Source organism: Camelus dromedarius, chromosome X (assembly GCF_036321535.1).
Source record: "Camelus dromedarius isolate mCamDro1 chromosome X, mCamDro1.pat, whole genome shotgun sequence".
NCBI lineage: Eukaryota > Metazoa > Chordata > Mammalia > Artiodactyla > Camelidae > Camelus > Camelus dromedarius.
This window is the reverse complement of record NC_087472.1, coordinates 82,422,186-82,445,960: the sequence shown is the minus strand read 5'-3', so window position 1 is coordinate 82,445,960 and position 23,775 is coordinate 82,422,186. Positions and strand designations below refer to the sequence as shown.

Sequence of the window (23,775 nt, the reverse complement as noted above, 5' to 3'; positions counted from 1 at the left end):
TCACCCAAAGCCCTGTCTCACAAGCACAATAGCATTGAAAAATCTGCTTATTAAGGCAGAATTACATTAAAATTCAATTTAAGTGTACATTTTCATCACTCCACAAAAGTTCCTTCTTGTCGCTTTGCAATCTCTCCCCCCTACCCCCTCTCCTGGACAACAGCTTTTATTCCCATCGTAGAAAGCAAATTCTGGTTATCAGTCAAGTTATAAGTAATAATGAATCCTGTAATGAAAATTGGATTTTGGACTTAAGCATCTGTGCTATATCCAATTCAAGTTATGAAAACTTACACATGGTGATAAATGTTTTAGATTCTTTTTGTATAGATTATAGTACAGATGACTCAACATTTATTAGTTAAAAGAAGTAAACTCTGCAAATGTATTCTGTCAGAGTATACATACCATAATTCTAATGCCATTACGCTTGTTAAAATAATCTATATTTCCAAATAGCAACATCACTGGGCACAAATTTGTCAAAGTACTTTAAATAACATTCTGCTGGTTGTTAGGTGCCCATTCATATAAGGCTTTACAACTAAGGAAAAGCACTACTTGACACCTCTAAGATGCTTTCATTCCCAAATGACATGATAGGTCTGCTGATATGAAAAAAAAAAAAAAAGAGAGAGAGAGAGGTGCTAAATCAGGAGAAATAAAAGCAGTTACAAATGGGAAGAGTCTTATATTTCAATGGTCATTAACTTGTAGGTAGTGGGCAGCCTCTGAGATGGCCCCCAAGATCCTGGCCTCCTGGTATTCACTGTCTTATATAATCAATCCCTTCCCTGGAGTATAGGCTGGATTTATTAACTCACTTGTAACAAACAGAATAGGGAAGAAGTGATAGGGTGTCACTTCCAAGATTAGGTTATAAAGACTGTCGCTTCTATCTTGGGCACCCTCTGTCACTTTTGCCCTCTTGCTTTGATCATCTGTGCTGGGTGAAGCGAACTTCTAGGCCGTGAGCAGCCCTGTGGAGAGGCCCAACAGTCAGGGAGGAACTGAAGCCTGTCAACAACTATGTGAGTGAGCGTGGAAGAGGAGTCTCCCTACACTTGGGCCTTCAGGTGAGACCACAGCTCTGGATGACACCTTGAATGCAATGTCATGAGAGACCTTAAGCCAGGGCACTCAGCTAAGCCATGTCCAGATTTCTGACCAACAGAAACTGTGAGATGATAAATGCTGTTTTGAGGTTATTCATTACAGAGCAACAGATAACTAATATATAGTGAGATTTTTATATGAGATTTTGATATTAAATTGGCTGCAATTTGAGCTATAAGTCACTAATGCAAGAAAGTGTGACAATGAATTTAATTATAAGCACCCAGATTTTCTGTTTATCTTTGTCTCTTATATACTTTCCCCTCAGTAAGCACAATGTTGGGGTAAAGGCTTTTTTTCTATTGTTTTAATTGAAATTATTATTGAGATAATCGTAGATTTATATGCAGTTGTAAGTAATAATACAGAGATCCCTTGTACACTTTGCTCAGTTCCCCCACTGGTAACATTTTACAACACTATCGTGTAATATCACAACCAGAACACTGACATTGATATAATCTACCCACCTCATTTAGAATGCCTTAGCTTTACTTGTACTCATTTGCATGTATGTAATTTCTTACATACTTTTTACTTTAAATAGTGTCACATACTCAAATTATATCCCTTTGTAATTAAAATCTAGCTGTACTACTCCTTATAAATGCTCTTTCTGATGGTCGAAGTTGTGAAGAGAGAGAATCCAGGAGTTTATTTCACACCTCCATATTAATAAACTGAAAATAGACTCAGTAACAGAGAATAATAAACTGTTTGTATAGATTATGTAACTGTTAAAGGAACATTCACTTACCCTGAAAGTTTTCTTGAAAGCAAATTATGAAATAGTTATCTTTTCCACAGAAATTAATGTATTTGTGCTTGAAATTCAGATGTGAAGTAATATTAAGTGCACTTAAAATTTTAACACTGCTTCTTTTTCCTCTTACGAAAGAAGAAATTAATATTATTTGTATAACAATGCCTCAGCAAATCAACATATACAAATTTCCACGGTAAGGTCAGGCAGTGTTAAAATTCATAAATAAACATCTAGACACAAACAGCCAAGGAAAAAGTCAAGCTGATTATGAACCATGCAAAGCCAAACACTTTTGCATAAAAGAGAAACCTTAGAGGAAAACAAAGGGATACCTACTTTCTGCTGCTAGAAGTCCTAGGAGGAAGGCAGCATATGGACAAACAACAAACAGTATGATTTTAGAGCAAGCAGGTTATCAAGCCACAGGTGGGCCCAGCAGATGAGCCACAAGAAGCATGGTCTCTTAGCTGAGCCCAAAGTGAGCCCTTGGGTTTGGTGAGCACGCTCTCTGAGTTCTGATTCTGACTTCTTTGATTTGAAATACGAGCACAGAATATTTCCACTTTGAGTTATAAAGTAACAAAGCAACAATACATTGTTTATCTTAAGATTAAACTTAATAGATTCTAGAGAATGTATAATGGACTAATTTCAGTAATCAAAATAGGAAAAAAACCTCTTACATAACAATTATTTTACAATGTAAACAGCATACCTTAAACAGTTAGACTCTTCTTTAGATGACGAATTGGAACACAGATTCGTTTTCAATTATTTTTTTTAAATTAAAATTGTGATTTGGAATAGAATTTGAGGGGACCAAAATAAGATTGCCAACTTTTAACTTTGTCAAGCAAGGTCATTAAGAAAAGAATTTTAATTACCTACCATTTATTATCATTTCATAGAAAGAACAGAAAAGGCATTATTTAAGGATGAAAACCAGTCCAACTCAAGAAAGGACAGTTAGTTGGTGACATTACACTGGTTCTCTCGCTAACTCCTCCTTCCCCACCCCCACACCCCTGTCCTATGAGCACCTGCTATATGATTGTTTTTCTCTTTTTGACATGGGTTTGGAAGAACTTTCAGGTAAAGATGAGAAGTGCTTTGTGTTTTGTATTGTAAAACAAACCTATACAAATTTAAACAGAAAGACAGTGGAAACGATAATGGTGGGAACTTAAAATAAATGACGCAGAATTAAAGAACTAGAATTAAACAGAGAAGAATTTAGGCTTGAAAATTAATGAAAATATTAAAAATAAAGATACATTTAAAAATGAAAATATAGATGTGTTAATTTATGAAAGTGGAAACCTCTTATGCAAGTCTACACAAAATACAATAGGCTTTCAGCAACTAACCATACAACCAATCCTGTTAGTTGCAGAAAAGGGAATTTGCAGCAGGTAGACATCTGATAAATAATGTTGACAGTAATGACAATGCCTCCCTTTAAATGGCTTAGTATTAAAAGCTGATTTTAGGAACCTATGAAAAATTCCTGATTGCCATGTGAAATTGAGGAAAATAGAATTTTTTCCAAACATTTCTCCTGTCATTGACGTCTGACTATATAAAAATTTCCTCTTCATTTAGGGTAGGTAATGAGACATGCACACTGTATAATAATTCTACCTTTTATTTGTAGCAACTGGACAGTACCATTTTAAACTATTGTAGATACATCTTACACATCAAATGAAGATACAGACTGCTTGAAAGATCACTAAGATGCAGAAATTTTAGAAGAAAGAAAAAAGAAGAAATAGGGTGTGACTGCAGGAAAGGGAAGCAAAAAGGAATGCAAAATTACAAACAACTAATTTGAGGGCTTGCAGGCTACCCGTAAGACAGTGCAAGAAATTTCTTTTTTGTTTAAAAAGTAAGTACTGTATCAGAAACTATTTGAACCATACCACTTAGAGATTGTACTGAAAAAAACAAAAAAAATTGGGTAATACAAATGTATTTAATAGAAAATAAGTACGTGTATAACTATAGACAATTCCTTTCCCTAAAAGAAAAATCCAGCTCTTTACAGAAAGGAATACTTAAGAGCTCATTAAACTCTTGTTTAAGCAGAGGTAAATATTAAGAGGTAACATTAAAGATTAGCTCTATGAAGCTGTTGCAAGGACTATCCTGCTCCTTAGGCCCATTTCTAAAGATGAAAATGGTATTAGAGATCTTGACCTAAAATCTCTAAATATATTCCAAGTATGTGACTATATCATGTAGTCACAGGACAACATAAAACCGTTACGAGATCCAGTTGCCCTAGATAGGGTTGACTGTGATGACAGAGGAAAGAGGTTCCTGTTAACAACAAGAAAAAGTGACAAAATGGAAGGAATGAGATGGACTGGAAGAAGACAAGACAGGCATGAGGCAACAGGGGGCGCTGGGGAACATATCTGTGACCTAACTACGGCCTGGCCTTTCAAGTGCTAATAAGGGCCCTGGATAATTACCAAGTCAGCACAAGAGGAAAACAGTAAGTCCTTCTCCTCAGAGTCCTTCCCTTGGACTCCCATTCATGTATGTTTTTGGAAATCACCTTCACTCAAAAGAGGAAGATTCACATCCCAAATGGCAAAGGTCAAAATGAGGAACTATGCAGCTGCTGGAATGGGAAATCTGATCCTGTTCTTTTGCTCAAGGTATAAGCACAAACCAATCTGTAAGAAACTGTGTGTGTGTGTGTGTGTGTGTGTGTGTGAGCGTGTATGTGGAGGGGAGGCAAGAAGCCTAAATACTGACAAATGCTCACAGTTCCAACATGCAAGAAGCATAAGCACATCCCTTCTTCCTATGCTACTAACTGTGAAGGTCAAACAACTCATGCTTTAGGAAGGGCCCTGGGCCTTGGTTCCAATGATAATACATGAATATTGAATGAGCCAGTCCAAGAGTACAAAGAGCAATCACCAGCACAAAGTCAACTACATGACAAATACTGAGTAAATCTAATTAAAGAAAGAAAAGCTGAGGCCAGAGGACATATGATGTAGGAGTTAATTAAATAAAAACATAAATAAAAAATTAAAACCTTTAACACACATACATGCATTTATGTGTACATACAAATGGGGCCTATGTACTTTTAGTAAGTAACCCTTGAGAATACCTCACAGGTAAGACTGAAATATGAGCATTTTATAAAGTAATTTTGTGAACTCTAGTGTGTTTTTCCAGGAGTACCTATATACATTTCATCAAATAGGTAATTCTTCTATGTTCTTCTCTCTTGAATGCTTGTAGACACGGGCTATAGGCTTTATAAAAGAGAAGAACCTGTAAATTGTTTCAAGAGACAATTCGCAAGACAGCTTCATGTTGAAAAGATTCAATTAAAAGCAGTGTTGTCCCAAAGTTCGATCTGCTACGGTTGACATGGGGAAAATCTCACATCAGAAGTTTTTGTTGAGGTAGAAGGTAAGCAGACAGATTCAAAAAGCCTGACTACAAATGTTGGATTGGATGAAGTGCAATGTTGAATCTGGAGTGGGGAAAGGGGAAGAAGTATTTTGAGGTATTAAAAAAAAAGTGAAATGCTGGTTTGGAGCAGTAGGGGAAAGCAACTTCGGCATTAAAATGAAAAGGAACCAGACGCATGTGGATGGAATTTGGCTGCTGACAGACTTCTTTAGAATCCCTTGGAGGATCTGACTAGGTTCATGGAAAAAGTTCATTCATAATGGAAGAGAAAGGATGTAGACACCAAAGGATTCACACTGGTGAATGAATGAATGATTCAATTACCTGAGGAGGTAGGGTCTTCAGAGAAATCTGGCAACTCTTCAGGGGGATCCCCATAGAATGAGTTGAATTTGTGACTTGACACAGCTGCTAGTACTGCCCCCTAAAGTAAAGAGATGAAACATATTATTAAAACAAACATCTAAATACAAAAAGTTAATTAACCAATGGTTATTTAAGAATTAATCAGAAAGTCAAATATATAGGAGAGGAGAGCCAAAAGAGAGGTGGTTTTTAATAATTTTGGATTCCTTTAGATAAGTCACATATGCATATACCAGAATAAGAGTGCTGGGGAATGCAAAAGTATATGAAACCACTTCTACCTTGAATTCAAACGTCTACTAGACAATGGAATAATCTGCAGTTACCATAAAACAATGCTGCAGAAGAATGTTACTGAAATGGAAAGATGCTTGTGATGAATTACACACAAAAAAGATTTAAAAACAATCTATAGTATGATCTCATTTTTTAAAAAAAGGTAATATAGATATAAAAGACATATATCAAAATGCTAATAGTATTAATTATCCCTGGGTAGTAGGAATATGAGTTATTTTTCCTTTTTAAAATCTTTTTTTTTCTTTTTTGTTATTAACAATGACTATGTGTTAGTCTTATACAGTAATTCTCAAACAGGTCACACAGTTGAATCCAATTCATACGACTCTTTTAAAGCACATGCATAGCCTTCGCTGACTCCTGGTTGAGAATCACTGTCATACTGAGTGCATGGCATCCCTTAGGATGGCTGGGTAGAAAATGGTTGGGAATTATTGTTTCAGCAACAAGAAGAACGATAAAAGTTATTTTGTAAAAGTGTTCAATTATGTGACCATTAGGCATAGGTCTGTGTTCCTTGGCTGTGTTCAGTTTTTGTCTGCATGACCCTCCTTGAGTTAGTCATTTAACCTCTTGAGGTTTTCTCATGTGTAAAGTGAGGATATTAAAACCAACATACCTTACGTGACTGTCAAAAGTCATAATGTTTATGAAAGTGCTTTGCAAACTATAAAGCATTTTGTAAATGCAACTTATTACCGACCCTACTAATATGTAGCTAGAACATGAGCACAGCCTTCGCTGCTCCTGGTAGACCTGCCCACTTAGGGAGTCTCAGTATCAAATCACTAATAAAGTGGTCTAAATGTAAAGTAGTCTAAGTCTAAATTTTAAACATTGAACTCCTGGATTTTTCTGAAAAGAAAGATCAATATTTTGTGTATGTAGGTATTTATTAACTATTATCAACAATTATAACAATAAATTACTAATAATTATGAACAATTCTAATACTGTATTAATAGAAACATATTTCTAAAAGGGTCATTTTTTTTGGGGGGGGCCATATTAGGGTTTCCTTCTACAAATATAAATTGAAAAAAGAGATAGACTACAGAAAGGGAAGAGCCAAAAAAACAGAGAAGTAATCTTGATGATATTACTCCAGGCAACTTTTTAGATTTCCAAAAGTCCAGGGTTAACACATGAGAACTACTTATGCAGAATTTTATCATCAGCTACTAAGATGAAAAAAATAGTACTGAATGTTGAGTTCTTCTTTCTACAGTAGAAGCTTATTTCACTTTACATATTACACATGTTCCCTAAACGCTGGGTGAGAATGGAATTTTATATATCAAATCATATGCTTCCCACACATTGAAACTAAAATTTTAGAGATGCTTTATTTTCATTTCCAAATGAAGTTCTTAATATGTTAGTTTCATGTTTCAAGGCCCGTTCTAGCTACTACTATAATAAAGATTTAGAAATATGTATACTAGGAAAGCTCTATTTAAAAGAGCCCTGAGAGGTAAATTCTTTTGAGATAATAGTAGCAAGTTCCTAATTTATCTGTCTTATGGCTAGCAGTTTTGGTTATTTATTTCTTTAAACTCAGCTACTGCACATGGTTAGGATATTCAATGCAAAGCTATTATGTAAAATGACAAAAAGGTTCCACAAGAGTTTATGGATTTATAGAATTTTATTAGAGTTTGAGAGTCACCCTTTGAGATGATTCATTCTAAGAGACTCATTTTGCAGATGAGAACACTGAGGTCCAGAAACTTAGCAACCTATGAAGGTTGCTGCCAACTTAGAGATAGAATCAAGTGTAGACAGTAATATGTGATTCAGATGTACTGAAGAATAAAGTATTTCATATTTCTTGCACACAAAAAAAGAAAGAGTAGACAGAATTGAGGTCTTCTGACTACTCTCCCCAGTTCAAAGGTTTTTTACTATACCAGGAGTCATACATCTTTTTCTGTAAAGGGCCAGACAGTAAATATTTCAGGCTTGCAAGGCATGTGGTCTCTGTTACAACTATTCAACTCTGTCATTTAGCATGAAAGCAGCCAGACAATATATAGATGAATGTACATCACTGTGTTCCAATAAAACTTTACATATAAAAACAGAAATATAGATGTATTAATTTATGGAAGCGTAAAGTGCTTATGAGAGAGCTTTGGCTCCCAGACTATAGTTTGCCAACCTCTCTACTACACTACACTATTGCTATTGAAGAGTCTGTGGGTATAACACAAACATAAAACCAGAGCTTATACAAGTAGTTCTTCAAAGTTCCCAGTTTATTAAATCCTTGATAAAGAAGCTTTCTATCTACTTTAGTTTAGAAGATATACTTTAGTAAGTTTTGAGAGTGAAACGAAACAATTTTCAGTTAAGAAGACTATTCATAACCTGTTAAGATAATTAAAAATAAAGATGCATTTTTCTACTAAGCAAATTAACCTAGAAAGGAGAAGGCAGATTCTAAATCCAAAGAAAAAGGGAACTACAAGTAATTAAGTTCAATCATAACTGTAGTTAATATGTCAAACATCAAAATGAAATGCTCCTTGCCAGATGATTCTGTGTCTCATTTAAGGAAGTGGAGAACAAACAAAATGGTTAGCTCAGACTTCTGCTAAATTAAACTACTGTATGCACTTAAGGAAGCAACAAAGTTATTAAGGAACAGGAGAGCTGAACACAGATGAAACACTGACTTGAAGACAGAGCCAAAAGCCAATATCCCCTTTCTGGTGCCCTCTAACTGATCTCCATGAAGTTTGACAGGCACAAGGGCAGGGAGGTACACTTCAAAGAGTTTAAATACAAAACACACAAGTATGAGATGTAGGGTATTGGCTTTGCACCCAAGTGGCAAGATAAGGCATAATATTTTGTGATATACTGAGGGAGCAAAACCTAGCACAGGGACATACAAATACAATTGTGAGAAGAATTTGAGAGAGGATCGTCTTACTAGGCTTTAGAACCCTGAACTCAAAGCCCTACAAAGGGTGGAGAATCTGGAGAGGTTGAGGCTGAACAGAGGTGACCAAAAGGCTAGAAAATCATTTGGAGGTAGAAATGTTCAAGGATTTGGGTAGATTACATGTAAGAACTAGGCCCTAGATGACAATGAGGTAAGATCATTGAGTAAATCAGAACCTCCCATCTCTCTCCATCCAGTCACAACCCAAGTTATTCAATTTAGTCAGCAGAGCCTATGATACTTAAGCATAATCTAAACACAAGTCTAAAACATGGAATTTCATAATTAAGTCAGGACATATGACTAAAGGAGTCTGTGCTGTCTTCTCTGAAGAAGATTAAAAATGAGACTTGTAGTAGATATGGCTATATTCAAGAGCAACTGCATGGAATAGGTATCTGAGGAATCCTTTTGGGTCTGTGTATAAGTATTTTATAAAGATAGTCTTTTAATGTATATAATAACTTTCAAAAACTAGACTTCCTAACTTAGGAAGTAATAAATTCTGTATTTCAGAATCAGAAATTAATAGAATTACTTTGTAAAATATAGGAAGATCAAAATCATGTCAATTATTATTTATGTAACTGTTCATACCAGAATAACAGTTTTCAGTTTTTAGAATTGACAGTGCCTTTTGGATACCAGATTTACTTACTGCTCTGAATAGCTGGAGCCCACATCCATTCTGCTAACTTCCTGCCTCTGAGCAAACTGTCACTACAGGAGAGGACTGTATGTAAACGCTGGCTTTCATTAGAGCACGAAGGTCCTTGATAAATCCTTAGGTTAGCTCTTGTGGAATTGATAGAAGGGGGAAGGTTGCCAAGAGGCAGCTAATTAGAGCTTCCTGGCTGACCTCTCAAAAGGTGCTGTTTAGGTGTACTGTTACTTTTGGAGGTGCCAAGACTCCAGACAGCAGTGCTATGCAATAGAACTTTCCATGACGGTGGAAATGTTCTATACTCGTACTGTCCAATACAGTAGCCACCAGCCCATGTGGTATTTAGCACTTGAAATGTGGCTAGTGTAACTGAGAAATCAAATTTTAAATTTTATTTAATAGTAATTAATCAAAATTAAAATTTAAGTAGCCATATGTGTCTAATGGTTATTGTATTGGATAGTGCAGCTCTGTAAAGTACTAGAAACAGCATTCCTAAACAACCTTTTTCTAGTTCTGCAAAAAGCAGGAACCCAAGAGACCAACTGGTAAGTTAGAGAAGTATGCAGCCTACAGTTTTGCAATCTGCAAAATCAGTAAGGGAAAATTGTAGGAAGTTATCAGAAATCTCCCTCAATTTCTATATATACAAAGAATAAATGGTTTTATCCTCTACACCGAGAACTCACCATTTCCTGAACTGACTGCAATCAACTTACAAATACAGAATGTTGCTTCTATGTATATAGGATTTCTTTGACATACTTCACTATAGGGAAATTTGCTTTCTGGAGGTAGAAATAATTCAATGAAGCAGAGGATGGTTTCTAGGACAGATTCCCTCCTGAGCCTTTTCCCTAGACAAACAAGCTCAGACACCCGCAGACATCCCCCTAACCCTTTCCCCCACCATGCCCCCCTTGCTCAGTAACTCCAAGCAGATGGCACCCACGGTTAGAGCGTAGGTGTGCCTCCTTAAGAGACACATACCTATAGGAGACAGATTTTCCAGATAGCCCGGATCAACAGTCTGTCCCATGCATCCTAATATTCAGTCTGAACAAATATGGTCCTCATACCTAGTCCAGTGCTCAGGCCTATGTAGTTTATAAAGGAAGTTTTGCTTCTAGAGGATTTTTAAAAACCTTAGTATTGAAATTCTAGGGCTCAGTATGAAATAAAAGGAGAAAACTCAACATATGAAATGTCTGATTGCCAAAATGGGGAAAGAAACTTTCCATCATCATTCACAGATGGAAAGTCAAATAATGAAAGGAAAATAAAAAGAAGTGTGTGGTAATTCAAATCACATGTAGGGTTCTATATAAACCTTTTAAATCTATAGTTCGAAAGATAGTCTGAAAATGATGTTAACACTTTATTACTGTCCAAATAATTTTCTCATTAGGATTTGTTGTCTCCTGAATCCTACTGAAGAGGTTAAATGCCAATACGAATGTATGATTATGGAAAGGAACAATTTCTGATTGCTGAGTACTGATACTATTATAACCAATAATGAGTAGTAGTCTTGAAATTTCAAGAGAGTAAAATGAATAATGCTTTATATTCTCACATAAAGCAGTTTCACAAAACTTTCAGAATGAGAAAAAGGTTCAACTGCAAAAATAATAAACTCACTACCAAAAATACATTAAAATTTATTCTAACAGGTATAAGCCTTTTGGAAGGCAAGTTATTTATAGAGATCAGAAATCTGAAATACATGTATATACTCTGATGCCATCAATTCCAGTAGCAATGAATTTACCCTAAGAATATAATCAGAGGTGTATAAAGACTTATTAATGAGAATAAAGCCAATGCAACAGTATTTATAGCTGTGGAAAACTGGAAGCAATGGCCATGTCCACCAGCTGGTTAATTAAATTACGAAATGTACTGTGATGGAATTTTGCAGAATTATTACAAGTTTGTGCTCTAATGACTCTTAATAAGGTTAACTTATCAGAATCACTCATGGGGCTTTTTCAATAAACACTAGTCTAGTTCCAAAACATCCTCATCATCCCCGCACACCCATAAAAGTCCCTATACCCATTAAGCAGTCACTACCCAGTGCCTGGCAATCACAAGTTTGCTTTCTGTCTCTATGGACTTAACACACATAAAGACCTATTCTAGATATTGGAAATACATAGACTCCTCCAATATGTGACCTTTCATATCTTTTATTGCATGTTGATATCCAATTGTCCTAGCATCATTTTTTGAAAAGACTGTTCCTTCCCCATTGAATTGTTTTGGCACTTTTGTTGAAAATCAACTGATCATAAATATAAGAATTTATTCCTGGACTCTAAATTCACACTGATACACATGTCTAACCCTATACGATGCCAGTACCACAGAGTCCTGATAACTATAGCTTTATAGTGTTAAAATTGGAAAATATAAGTCCTCCAACTTTGTTCTTTTTTTTAACAGATTGTTTTGGCCATCCTTGGTCCTCTGCATTTCCATGTAAATTTTAGGATCAGTTTGTCAGTTTCTGCTAAAGCTTTGATAGGGATTGTGTTGAATCTACACATCAATTTGGAAAGAACTGCCATGTGAACAGTAGTGAGTTTTCCAATCCAAGAACATTAAATACCTCATTTATTTAGATCATCTTTAATTTCTCTCAGCAATGTGAGCTTACAAGTCTTTAAATTCTTTTGTTAAATTTATTAGGTATTTCATTCTTTTTGATGCTTTTGTGAAAGGAACTGTTTCTTAATTTCAAGATTATTCATTGCTAACATACATATGTGTATAGAAACACAATTCAATTTTGTATACTGATCTTGTATTTTGTGACCTTACTTAAGTTGTTATTTTTAATAGATTGTTGCAGATTCTTTAAAATCTTCTATATACAGGATCATGTCATCTGTAAACAAAGTCAGCTTTACTTTCTCTCTGATGTGAATGCCTTTTATTTTGGTTTTTGGCTTGACTGTACTAGAGCCTGAGAATTTGTATTTTTAGTAAGTTCCCAGGTAATGCTGATGCTGCTGGTCTAGTGATCCCCCTTGGAGGGCCACTGCTGTAAAGAATGTGTATCACATGATGAGGAAAAGTCATAGTAATAATATATCATGTGATAGAGGAAAGTAATGGAAAGGAAGTGAATGTTATATCACAAGTATAAGATCCTCTTTCTAGATACTGTGAAGGAAAAAGATCAAAATGGACAAAAAAATCTAAGCATAATCATTTTGGAACAAATACATAAATAGAGATTATCCAATGAACTTTTGGTGTCCTATACATTTTTGGAAAGTCTTTAAAAATCTCAAAAATGTTAATGATATCAGTGACTGGGAAAAAGCTAAGATGCAATGGAGCATTCGTTTAGGAATTATAGTTGTTTATAAATAGTGACCATATCAAAGATACTAAATATTAAAATAATAATACAACAGTAACAATAAAATGTTAATAGAAAATATTCTCTATGGAGCACTTATGACTGCCAGGTACTGTTCTAACTGCTATAATATATTAATTCATTAAATCCTTACATCCCTATGACTTAGCCATTATCATTATCCCCATTTTACAGATAAGGAAATTGAGGCACATTCAAATAAACTGTTCAAGGCTACACAGCTAGTAAGTGCCAGTAGTCAGGATTCACCCAAGGCAATGTAGCTCCAGAGCCCACTCTTTCCTATAATGCTGTACTCCTTTACTTTCTTCTTGCCACTGACAATAAAAATTTCCTACTTCTGACTAAGTAACAAAAGCAAGTTTCTTTCTACTGCTTTCTGTGAACTTCCCTTTTAATCACTTCAAAGGAAGCCGTAATAATTTGGTCACTTCCCACCATTTGAGGAGCTTAAAAACAGTGTTTGGGTAGAAGGATGGTTACCTAGCTGTTCATCTGTGAAAATAAGTTGTGTGGTGGCCTCTGAGAGCCAGGGAAGTTGCAATCTCTGTGCGAGAAGCTCACAGAAGTGGCAGAATGAGGAGAATGAGTTTCTTGAGGAGGTACAACAAGCCTTAATCAGAGTGGCTGAATCACTCAAAGGAATACAGCCTCACCAGAAGCTGAAAAAACCTCAATGTTAACCCTGCTGATGTTCCTAATTCTAGGGTATTTGGTGGGTCTTGAAATTTTAAATAGGCCTGCAAAGGGATGTGGTAAATTCACATGACCCTCCTCTGCTGTGACAGCTTGTTCCTGTCCAAATGAATCTTAGTCACCACTTTGGCTATTTTAGGCCCAAATCTGATTCTGTGGCACTGGGAGAAATATAGCATCTGTTCCTTGTGATGGGGCAAGCCTGAGTCCCACAGTAAAAGGCCTATACTTGGGCCATGAAAGGTTCAGCCCCAGACGGGGTAATATCACATAGGCCAAAGCAACAGAGTTAAAAAGACTTTAGGGAAGAACTGAGAAAAAAGTGTAATTAATCATTTCTTTGAGAAAGAAACTAACTTCAAAAATGGCTGACCAAATTTCACTTTGGATAAGATTTTTTTTCTTTTGTAGGCTATACTGGTTCAGGTGTATAGCAAAGCAAAGAAATGAAAGTCTTGGAAAATTTCTTTGGGCACCATCTCAATAATGGCAGATAAATTAATAATTTTTTTTGCTGAGGATTTTTAAAGTAAATAGAGAAGAGCCAGTTTGAGCCCCTGACTGAAAAAACAACTGGGAGAAAGGCTAAACTGGGAATAATCATCACCAACAATGACATGTTAGAATTTCTCTTGCTCTAGGGTACCATTCTACAATTGAACTTTTTGCAGTAATGGAAATGTCCTATATCTGCACTGTCTGATACAGTAGCCACTAGTCACATATGGTTACGAACACTTGAAATGTGCCAGTGTGACTGAGGAAATGATCTTTTACTTTTATTTAATTTTAATTAATTTAGATTTAAATAACTACATGAGGCTAGTGGCTAATATGTTGGCCACTTCGGTTCTGTAGGATAATATTGTGGCCTATGTAGTTTCCCACAGTTCATACAAATGTTCTTAGAAATCTAGAGTTGAATACAATCATTCACATATTTCAGGGGTCGAATAATAATGAATTAATAATATTATTGCAACTTATGACATATCTGAAAATCTTTATGCAGAAAAGTCTTTTAGTTGGCAGGAGTTAACGTGGCTATGGAGGACAGAGCTCATTTTTAAATAGTAATCAAAGTGAGCCAAACATGAGTTAATTTTAAGACCATAATACAACAGTTTCTTTTATTGGGGGAAGGGAGGAAATGCTGTCCTGTAAGATTTTTGCACAGTGTTGAAAAGATTCCATTATTTTATTTTGGGTCTTTTTCAAAAACCTTTTAAAGTCAACTGTGCTCTTCATACGGAGGAATTACTGGGGTTTTTTTTGTTATTTATTTATTTATTTGGTGTGGTGGAGGATAGGAAGTGTGATAAAAGGGAGAATGGTACCCTAGGAAGGATAAAGAAAAAGTGAGAAAAGTGATTTGAAAATATTTTCTACTAGACCAAGGGAGTAGGGAATTTTACTGCTTTGTGATGGTTGTTCAATCCTAGTTCCAATTCTAGTTTGGTATTGTTTCCACTGAACTAAACTCACATTTTTTGGTCAAAATATTTAAGTTTGAAAAATGTGGCCTAGATTCAAATCCAACAACAATGGATAATAATAGGAAATTATTATTTTTAAAGTAATTATATCCCGGCTATGAATTTTAAAGCTAGCACAAATCTAAATCATGATTAATATTCCATTTACTATAACTTATTGTTTGGATTTATACTTAGATATTACCTTAAATGATTAAAAAAACTGAAATCTTACTGAAATGATGGCAACTTTTGGAAGTGAGAATTTAGCTGTAAGAAAATAATAGCCAAAACCAGGATAATAAAAACATTATCATCAGCTGTATCTGTCTGGCTTTTAGCTGATTTCTTTAATTTACCTTTAGTTTCCTCCTTGCATTGAATTTCCTCAGTTGCTCTACTGTTTCCGGAAGATGAATCTTGTAGGCGTAACGATCTCGCTCCTACAAGAGAAGAAAGATAACACACAAAACTGTTTTAAAAAGTGAAGAAGCTTAACCTAAAATAACAATAATGCCCAAATTGGATATGAAGGTCAAAACTTGATAGTAAAACAATTCATTTCAAGCCAATAACAAAGGGCTGAAATAATGGGCCGTGTTATTTTCAGATATATATGGCTAGGTGGCTAAAATAATCGTAATTATTATGAAGGTATGAGGTTACCTCTGACATGATCTTGTCAGGTAAAATGAGCATTTGAAAAATTAACTCCACAACTAATTCAGCATGCTGAGTTGCCAGGAATAACTGAATTTTTAAAAAAATCAGTTATCTTCAAAACTAGGACAAACTTTTCAAGGCCATCTAATTCAACCATTTCCCCACATGGGATCCCCTTCAATCCCTGATGGATGATCATTTTGTTTGACCTTGTTCAAGAGGAGATCATTACTTTCTGGCAGCCCACTACAATTTTAAGAAACTGAAAAAGTTCTTACTCAGCCTGGGCCTTGTTCTATGCAATTGGGATAAACAAGTAATCAAAACCAACACAGATTCTGACCCTCATGCAGCTCATATTCCAGTGGGAGAAGATAAGAAAATACAAAAAAGGTACACTATAGAGTATGTTAAAAGCGTTATGGAATAAAGCAAAAAGTAAGGCAGAGTAAAGGTATACTGCACTTTAAAAAAGGGTGGTCAAAGTAGGCCTAATTGAGAAAGTGATAGCCAAAGAGTTGAGAGTGGTCTAGGCATATAGAAAAACTGATGCAAAGACTTCTCAGAGGAGGGAGTGTGCCTGAAATTTTCAATAAATAGCAAGGAGACTCGTGTGTGTGTGCGTGTGTGTAGTAAATTCTGGTTGTTGGGTTGAGAATAGAATGGAAGGAGTTAAAAAAAAAAAAAAAAGGGCAGGGAGACCAGTTAGAAGGTTACTGCAGTAATCCAGGGGAGAGATGATGGTGGATGAAACCAGATGGAAACAATAAAAAGGGTGAAAGAATGACAGACTCTGAATATATTTTTTGTTTTACCGAAAAAGTTTTACTGAGGTATAACTACCATACAATTAATCGTGTTATATGTAAAATGTACGATTTGATAAGTTTTGACATATGTATACAAATATAAAACCATCACCTACAATCATGATAATGAACATACCCATCACTCTCTAAAGCGTCTTTGTGCCTCTATCCCCTCCCTATCCCCAGGCAACCACTGATCTACCCTCTGTTACTTTGCATTTTCTAGAATTTGATATAAATGGAATAATACAGTATGTATTCATTATTGTCCAGCTTCTTGCACTAAAGCATAAATATTTTAACTTCATCCATGTTGTGGCAGGTATCAATAGCTCATTTCTTTTTATTGCCGAGGGGTATTTGATTATATGGTGTACTATAACTTGTTTATTCATTCACCTGTTGATGGACCCTGGGTTATTCCCAATTTTTGGCTATTTTGTATAAAGCTGCTATGTACATTAATGTATAAGTCTTTGTATGGACATATGTTTCATTTCTCTAGGGGAAATACTTAGGAGTAGAATGGCAGGGTCATTTTATAGGAATACGTTTAACTTTTTAAGAAACTGCCCGACAGTTTTCCAAAATGGTTGTACCATTTTACATTCCTAGAGCAGTGTATGAGTTCCAATTGTTCAACATCCCCACCAACATTTGGTAGGGTTAGTCTTTTTGAGTTTAGCCATTCTGATACATGTGTGTATAGGTATCTTATTGTGGCATTAGTTTGTATTTCCCTAATGACTAATGATGTTGAGCATCTTTGCATGTGCTTATTTGCCATCTGGGTACTATATAAATGCTTGCAAATTAAGTCCAAGATCACATTATTATTATTATTTTGTAACTAAAATTTCTCCTTGCACATGAACCACTTATAAAATCAATGTTTTGGTATCATGTACTTACAAAATTTATTTTTGAACTTAAATGTATGATTTTACAGTTAGTCCTGTCAAAGCTTCATCTTATTATCAGTGAAAATTCCTAAGGAATGAATATAAGCAATTTAAAATTTATTTTCTATATTAATGACTAATAGTAACAAGAGTTCCCCGGAGAGCAAAATGATCTTTTTCTTGAGTACATACAACACTTAAATGTCAAAACAGAGTGACTCCAATTTTCATTTCTGCTAGATTTTATGTGCTAAACATCTTAGAAATGATTTCATTATCTTTAGGGACTTAACCTCCTTTTCGTGCACTGAGCCAAAACAGATCCACCAATACAGAAGACAGAAGAATTTATCAAATAATTAACTAGCAGGGAAAAGGATAAAGTTATTATTTTAGAACAAACAATGGAATCTTTTAACGGATTGCATAATGTTACTATCTGTGGATTACAAATTTTAATTGTGTCATGTCTGGTGATCTTTAATTTAAACATTCACTGAAGAACAAACATCAAAATGGACTTTGCATTATTTTTTGAATGAAAATTGTTTTGGATCATGATGAAATATAGGGGCAAAACCACAGGGAAGGTCTTAAAAACAAAAAGAAAAAAAGAACCAAAAGGTACTGAATGGAATAGTAGAAAGACAATGGTTTTGGAGTCAGAAAAACTTTTGTTCAAATTCTGGGTCATTTAGGTACTAGCTGCATGACCTTACACTGTCTCAGTATCAGTTGTGCCTTTTTGTAAACTAATTTTATAGGATTGTTATGAAGATTAAATGAGATGCTGTATAGGTCCATGTTTGGTTTTCCTGAGTTTTAATAATGACTTTTATTAATCAAGACATGGAAATCTCTGATATAAAGTAATTTAGTAGCTTTTTAAAGTGTGTGTATGTGTATGTGTGAACAAATAGTTCACTAAATAAGTTTGGCTATTTTCTAACTGAAAACATGTTCCTATCACATAAGAAAAAAGGTAAAAGTGGAACAGTAAAAATTACACAGGACCAAACCTATGACCCATCTCTATTTTTATTTATTCACTTTATTTCCAAAAGAGGTGAACCAAGTTACAGCATGTTTTTGAATAAAGAGTCTAAGGCTGCTATGTTCAGATAGTAGCCACTAGGTGAGATATATTTACATATTTATAGAATTTAAATATAATATAGTAAAGTAATACATATTTAAATATAATTAAACATTCAGTTCTTCGTTGTACTAGACACATTTCAAACGCTACACAGCCAACATGTGGCTAGTGTCTACCTCATTGGACAGTGCAGATATAAACACTGCCCTCGTGGCAGAAAATTCTTAACAGACAGTGCTAATAGGGGGTCTTTCACTATTACTAGTACTGAGTTGAGGCTAAAATCTAACTGAATTTTGCTTAAAATGAAATTGCTCAACATTTTAGGAACTATGTAACAAAATTTTTCCACTGCTATTTAAAAAAAAAGGGGGGGGGATTTCATTCCCTTCCTCAAACTGTTTGTAAAGTCTTTGTATGTAGAACTGAGATCAAGCCTCTGGCTGATGTCTAATGTGTATGGGGGTGTGTGTGTGTGCGTGTGGGAGAGAGAGAGAGAGAGAGATAGAAGGAGAAAGAGAGAAAGAGACAGGGCCTTGGGAAAGTAGCTTGAAAGATACAAGTCATGTCTGGATTCTAGAGCAAGAAGAGGCATTGGAGCTGATTTTTAAAGCATCCCTTATTCCACAGAATAAACTCTTCTTTTTCCAAAGTCTACTTTTTTACTTAGAGTTCTTGATAACAAGGAAATTGATGACTCAAAAGTGAAGCAACAGATTGAAAGCTGGAGAAAGAAGGTTGACTGTGGAGGGATCCCAGGACTTGAGGGGGTGATCCCATGGTGATTATCGCTGGGATTTTTTTTTTTTGCCCCCTAACAAATCCTTGCCTGAGTGTGAGAGGAAATTCCAACGACAAGGAGCACAGACAGAATGACCCCCAAGAAAAGCCTCCTCTCTCTAGCCAGAGGACTGAGAAGAGGTTGGCTCTGCAGGACAGAAGCCTTTCGACTTCACTCCCCAGTCCAGTTAGGAAGATGAGGTCCTCCCTCTCAGAACCCTTTCCACCAAACCAGCCCTGCCTGTAGCAAACAAGGGCAAAGGGGCGGCACCCCACGCCCTAGAGAGCAGGGGCAGAGAGGAGGGAGCGGGGAAGGAGGTAGCTCTGGCACATCCCCAGTATACCCCAGTGTAAAACCAACCACAACCAACTGAGCAAGAGCTTTGAGACTAAACTATGGTTATGAAGTGCCTCCCAGGTTCCAAACAAACCTCTGGGTAGCACACAAGTGGAACAAACCAGATGAGTGCTGCAAAGGCGCTGAAAATGAAATTGGCATTTGAATTACAGCCCATATAAGTGGGCCAGGACATGTGTTCTGAATCTAATTGGGTTAACTGCCTACCAAAAGAGGAGATTTAAATAGGAATCATAGACTCCTAACATAATAATACTAAAAATGTCCAGCACGTTATCCAAACTTACTCTTCAGAGGAAGAACCAGGAAAATCTCAACTAAATTAAATCTAAATTTCAAAAGTTTAAAATAAATCACTTCCACTCTACATGTTTAAACCTCCTATGGGTTTCCTAATTCCAAATATCTTGAATCACTCATCGGTTTCCCTTCCTTAATCACTCTCAGTCTGGGTATTTCTTTCCCACTCCCACTTTTACGCCCTGGTCGAGGCCCCTGTCACTTCTTGACTGAACGGTCACGGTTTCTACAGGATCTCTTTGCCGCTACTGCTTGCATCCCGACAGGCAACCCACCTGCACACACTCTCCAAAGAATGATATGAGCACGCTGCTTGCCTGCATCATCACTCAAGGCTTGCAGTGGCTTTTTACTCTCTATACCCTAATGTCTAAATGACCTCATTTGGCATTCTAGACTGATATATTCTTCCCTCAAACCAAATTCTCAGTCTCCTACTGCTACAACCCTCCTAATAGCTGACACTTGTATTGTACCAGCGTTTCCTGCCCCCACCCCCCAGGTCCTGAATATTTGTAATGCTTTGACTGTGCGCCCCTGTATTTCTTGTCCGGGGCACACGGCCCTCTTCAGTTCCATGAACATGCATGGCCTGTCCTGGAGCTGGAACCTGGGGTGACCTCTCATGCCCCCCATTAGTTTTCCTGTGGCCACACCTCTGTACTCCTGTGTGGTGCTTCTCACGTACAACTTCTGTGAGGTTATTTTTCTGTGTCTTTATGTTATATTAACATCATTTGAAAATTCATGTCACGATCTGACTATGCCTTTCTTTCTCTAACAGACTGGGAAGTTTAGTACATAGCAGACTGTGGATGCTATTTCTAATGAACACCTTTTCTGCTCACCACTCACTAAGGCGAAGTGGAGAGAGAGATAAGGACACAGTCAAAAAATACGTGTTTAATAAAATTATGCTTAAATGATGATTCCTGATATTCTCTAAGCAGATGAAAACACAAGATTAAAAAAAAGTGTATTAAGGTACCTCTTACCAGAGAACAGGTAAATAATAACAACCCCAAGGCATTCTAAAAATGAGGCAAAAGAGTAAAAATAATATTTTTCTGCATTAAATAGTCCTACCTGAAACTAACAGTAATGTGGTAGGAATTCAGAAAAACGTCTGTAGCAGTGTGTCTTGCACTTTAAAAGTGCTTGGTTCACTGTCCCTTGTGCATACCAGACGCTGAATATACATTTAATTTGTGTGTTGATCGACTTTTCCAAAATCCAAATTGACTAGCTGGATATAAATACCCTTTTCATGCTGTATTACAGTCAATATACTTGGGGGTCTACATATTAAGGCTACAAAGGGTGGGAAAAGACCTCAATCATCTATGAGAAAATTATAATCTGAGTTGGTCTTACTTTTGTTGGGATGGATAGTTATAGCCAACAGCAATAATTTAGATAAAAATGTTGAACAGGTATAATTTAACAACCACAAGACATTCACATATTAATCGGTCTATCTACTCAAATTCTATTTTTTTATATAGTATGATTGAATCGGACATTTTGTGTGTGTGTGTGTGGTTTTACCAAAGAAATAATTCCTTTTTTTTTTTTTTAACACAAAGCAATGGTGTCATGACTTTGGGTACTCTTCATTACAAGAATTTTTATCATTTTATTTCTTGACTTTGCAGTTATTCAGGAGTTTTTCATATTTAAACCATAGCTTAAATTTTAGTCATTGTTAAATTACCACCACTTATATCCATAGAAATGATTTAAAAGTAAACATGGAAAAGTACTGAAATATAAGCCTGTTCTCATCAGCTAGATAACATTCTCATTGAATTTTTCCATCTTCAGATGACACACTGCAGTGAAGAAGGTAAACTGTACTTCAGACATGGCATGTGGCACCAAACTCAAACAGCCTTCTGGAATGTTTTCATTTAAGTTACTGACATTTTTTTGTGTTTTGTCTTTCTGGTACCAGAAATCTATTATGTGTTAAGCTCAGATGATTTGGAACCAGAACTATAATCATTGCAGGGATAAAGGTTTCCAAAAATAAATGTTATTAGTCAAGATATGCAAGATAATGAAAGCCAAATTTTCTAAAGGATCTTAAAAATGACTAATATGGTTGCCATTTTCACTGTTATTTGGCACTTAAATTAGCTTCAAATGAACAAAAGACCCCCATTACGGAGAAACTGAGAAAGGCAAAGAAAAAATTGGAGTCCCCCTAAACTTTATTTCTGGGAGAAAAAAAGTATAAGAAAGTATCTCAGAACTGTTTACCCACTCTTTTCTGGAAGAAGTCAGGATTAACAACAACTGGGGAAATTCAGAAAGAGAAAGAAAAATACCATATGAGATTGCTCATATGTGGAATCTAAAAAAAAAAAATACAAAATATAAATACAAAATAGAAACAGACTCATAGACATAGAACACAAACTTGTGGTTGCCAAGGGGGCAGGGGGTGGGAAGGGACAGACTGGGATTTCAAAATGTAGAATAGATAAACAAGATTACACTGTATAGCACAGGGAAATATATACAAGATCTTGTGGTAGCTCACAGAGAAAAAAAATGTGACAATGAGTATATATACATTCATGTATAACTGAAAAATTGTGCTCTACACTGGAATTTGACACAACATTGTAAAATGATTATAACTCAATAAAAAATGTTAAAAAAAAAAAAGAATGACTAGAACTGAGTATCAGAGGGTTGAATGCAGATTTGAGAAGTAATATTCTTAAGAAGGATCAAGATCCACTGGAATCTTAACATAGTATTATTATTCCATGTCATCACCATTAAGATACATTAGTAATCTGCATTTTAATATATATTATTATTTTGCATAATTTCCAGGAAAGTAGCATGGTATAGTAAAACGAACATTTACTCATTTATTCTTTAAATCATGAACTAATATTTATGAGCACCTACTACGTGTCAGACACTTTGAAAGGTTCGACACAGAAGTGAACCAACAGCCCCAAATTCCCACGCTTACGCAGCTTATACGTTACGGGAGTAGACAGACAAACAAGGAAGCAAAACCTAAGTGTGTCTTATGGTGACAAATGCTGTGGAGAAAACTAGGACAGGGAGTACTGTTGGCAGGGATATTCCTTCTCTCAAATTTGAAATTGGGTGGCCAAGGAAGATGTTGCTAAGAAGCTGCTAATCTAGGCAAAGACCTGAAGATGGTGAGGGAACAAGCCACGGAGAGATCTGGGGGGAGAGCATTCGAGGGAAAGGGCCCGGCTAATGCAGAGGCACTGAGGCAAGTATGTGGCTGCTGTCTGAGGGACAGCAAGGAGGCCAATGTGACAGAACAAAGTGAGAAGAGGAGAGTAGTAAGTGGTGAAATCAGAGAGGTATCAGGGAGCAAAACTGTATGCTAAACTAAGACAGAACACGTCAGGGGAGAGGCCTCGCCCAGAAGTGCAAACTCAGCAGTCAGTAGGGTACAGTGGCAGTTAAAGCCATTAAAACTAGATGACGTCCCCATGGGTCTGAGTGGAGGCAGAGGGGGGGAGGAGGGGCAGGGACAGGGCTGTGGCATTTCATGGCAAAGAGGTGGGTGAGGGGAGGCGAGGAAGAAGCAGCACCGTCTGAGAAGGAGCAGCCAGAGAGATGGAGGGGAAGCCAGGAGAGCGAGGTGTGCTGACTCCAAGGGAGGACAGCGTTTCAGGAGGACAGATGTCAAAG

At 36.1% G+C, this 23,775-nt stretch overlaps 1 protein-coding gene across 15 annotated transcripts in view; it reads right to left on the bottom strand.

The window, feature by feature from the left end:
• CASK (calcium/calmodulin dependent serine protein kinase) overlaps nt 1–23,775 on the bottom strand; it is a 314,683-nt gene that overhangs the window by 82,972 nt on the left and 207,936 nt on the right. For 10 of the 15 annotated variants that reach the window (XM_064483255.1, XM_064483254.1, XM_064483258.1 and 7 more), the window contains 3 exons: nt 15,531–15,614; nt 5,651–5,750; nt 2,219–2,236 (listed from right to left, as the gene is read on the bottom strand). In XM_064483255.1, the coding sequence (XP_064339325.1) occupies nt 2,219–2,236; nt 5,651–5,750; nt 15,531–15,614 (202 nt within the window). The remainder of the gene's footprint in view (nt 1–2,218; nt 2,237–5,650; nt 5,751–15,530; nt 15,615–23,775) is intronic. The other 5 variants (XM_031445439.2, XM_031445440.2, XM_031445442.2 and 2 more) reach the window with 1 other exon arrangement.